General features: G+C 48.9%; 1 protein-coding gene across 1 annotated transcript in view; it reads right to left on the bottom strand.

The window, feature by feature from the left end:
- The window catches only part of EMH_0062780 (uncharacterized protein), a gene marked incomplete at both ends in the record, with an annotated part of 750 nt that extends 328 nt beyond the window's left edge, over positions 1 to 422 (bottom strand). The window contains one exon of the mRNA XM_013498069.1: positions 3 to 422. Within this exon, the coding sequence (XP_013353523.1) occupies positions 3 to 422 (420 nt within the window). The remainder of the gene's footprint in view (positions 1 to 2) is intronic.
- Between the last annotated feature and the right edge of the window lie 146 nt (positions 423 to 568).

Genomic DNA, 568 nt, shown 5'->3' with positions numbered 1-568 from the left:
GCAGCGGCTTCTTCTGCTGCTGTTGCTGCTGCTGATGCTGCTGCTGCTATCCATTGGCGTTCTAGGTTCTCTGCTGCTGCTGCTTCTGCTTCTGCTGCTGCAGCGCATGCAGCAGCAGCAGCAGGAGGCAGCACCTCAGCAAGAGCACACAAAGACAAGCAGCGGCGGTAGCTGTTGAAGCCGTGTTGCTGCTTCACTCGTTGTGTTTGCTGCTGCAGCTGCTGCTGCAGCAGCTGCTGCTGCTGCGGTTGCTGCTGCTGCTGCTGCTGCTGGTGCTGCTGCTGCTGGGTGATGGACACCCCCATAGCAGCAGCATCCTGCTGCCCAGCTGCAGCAGCAACCGTGCTGCTGCTGCTGCTGCTACTGCTGCTGCTGCTGCTGCTGCTGCTGGCAGCGGGAAGAGAGGCAGCTGGTTCGTGCATATGCTGCAGATAGAAAAAGAAAAAAAAATAAAAATAAAAATAAAAATAAATTTATTTATTTTGTTTTTCTTTTGGTTTGTTGTAGATAAACAAATGAATATAATAAAACAATAACAAACAAAAAATATAAAAAATATATATAATAC

This window comes from Eimeria mitis, genomic scaffold, assembly GCF_000499745.2.
Source record: "Eimeria mitis Houghton genomic scaffold, Emh_scaff3159, whole genome shotgun sequence".
Lineage (NCBI taxonomy): Eukaryota > Apicomplexa > Conoidasida > Eucoccidiorida > Eimeriidae > Eimeria > Eimeria mitis.
The sequence above is the reverse complement of the archived record's forward strand: the minus strand, read 5'-3'. Positions and strand labels throughout refer to the sequence as shown.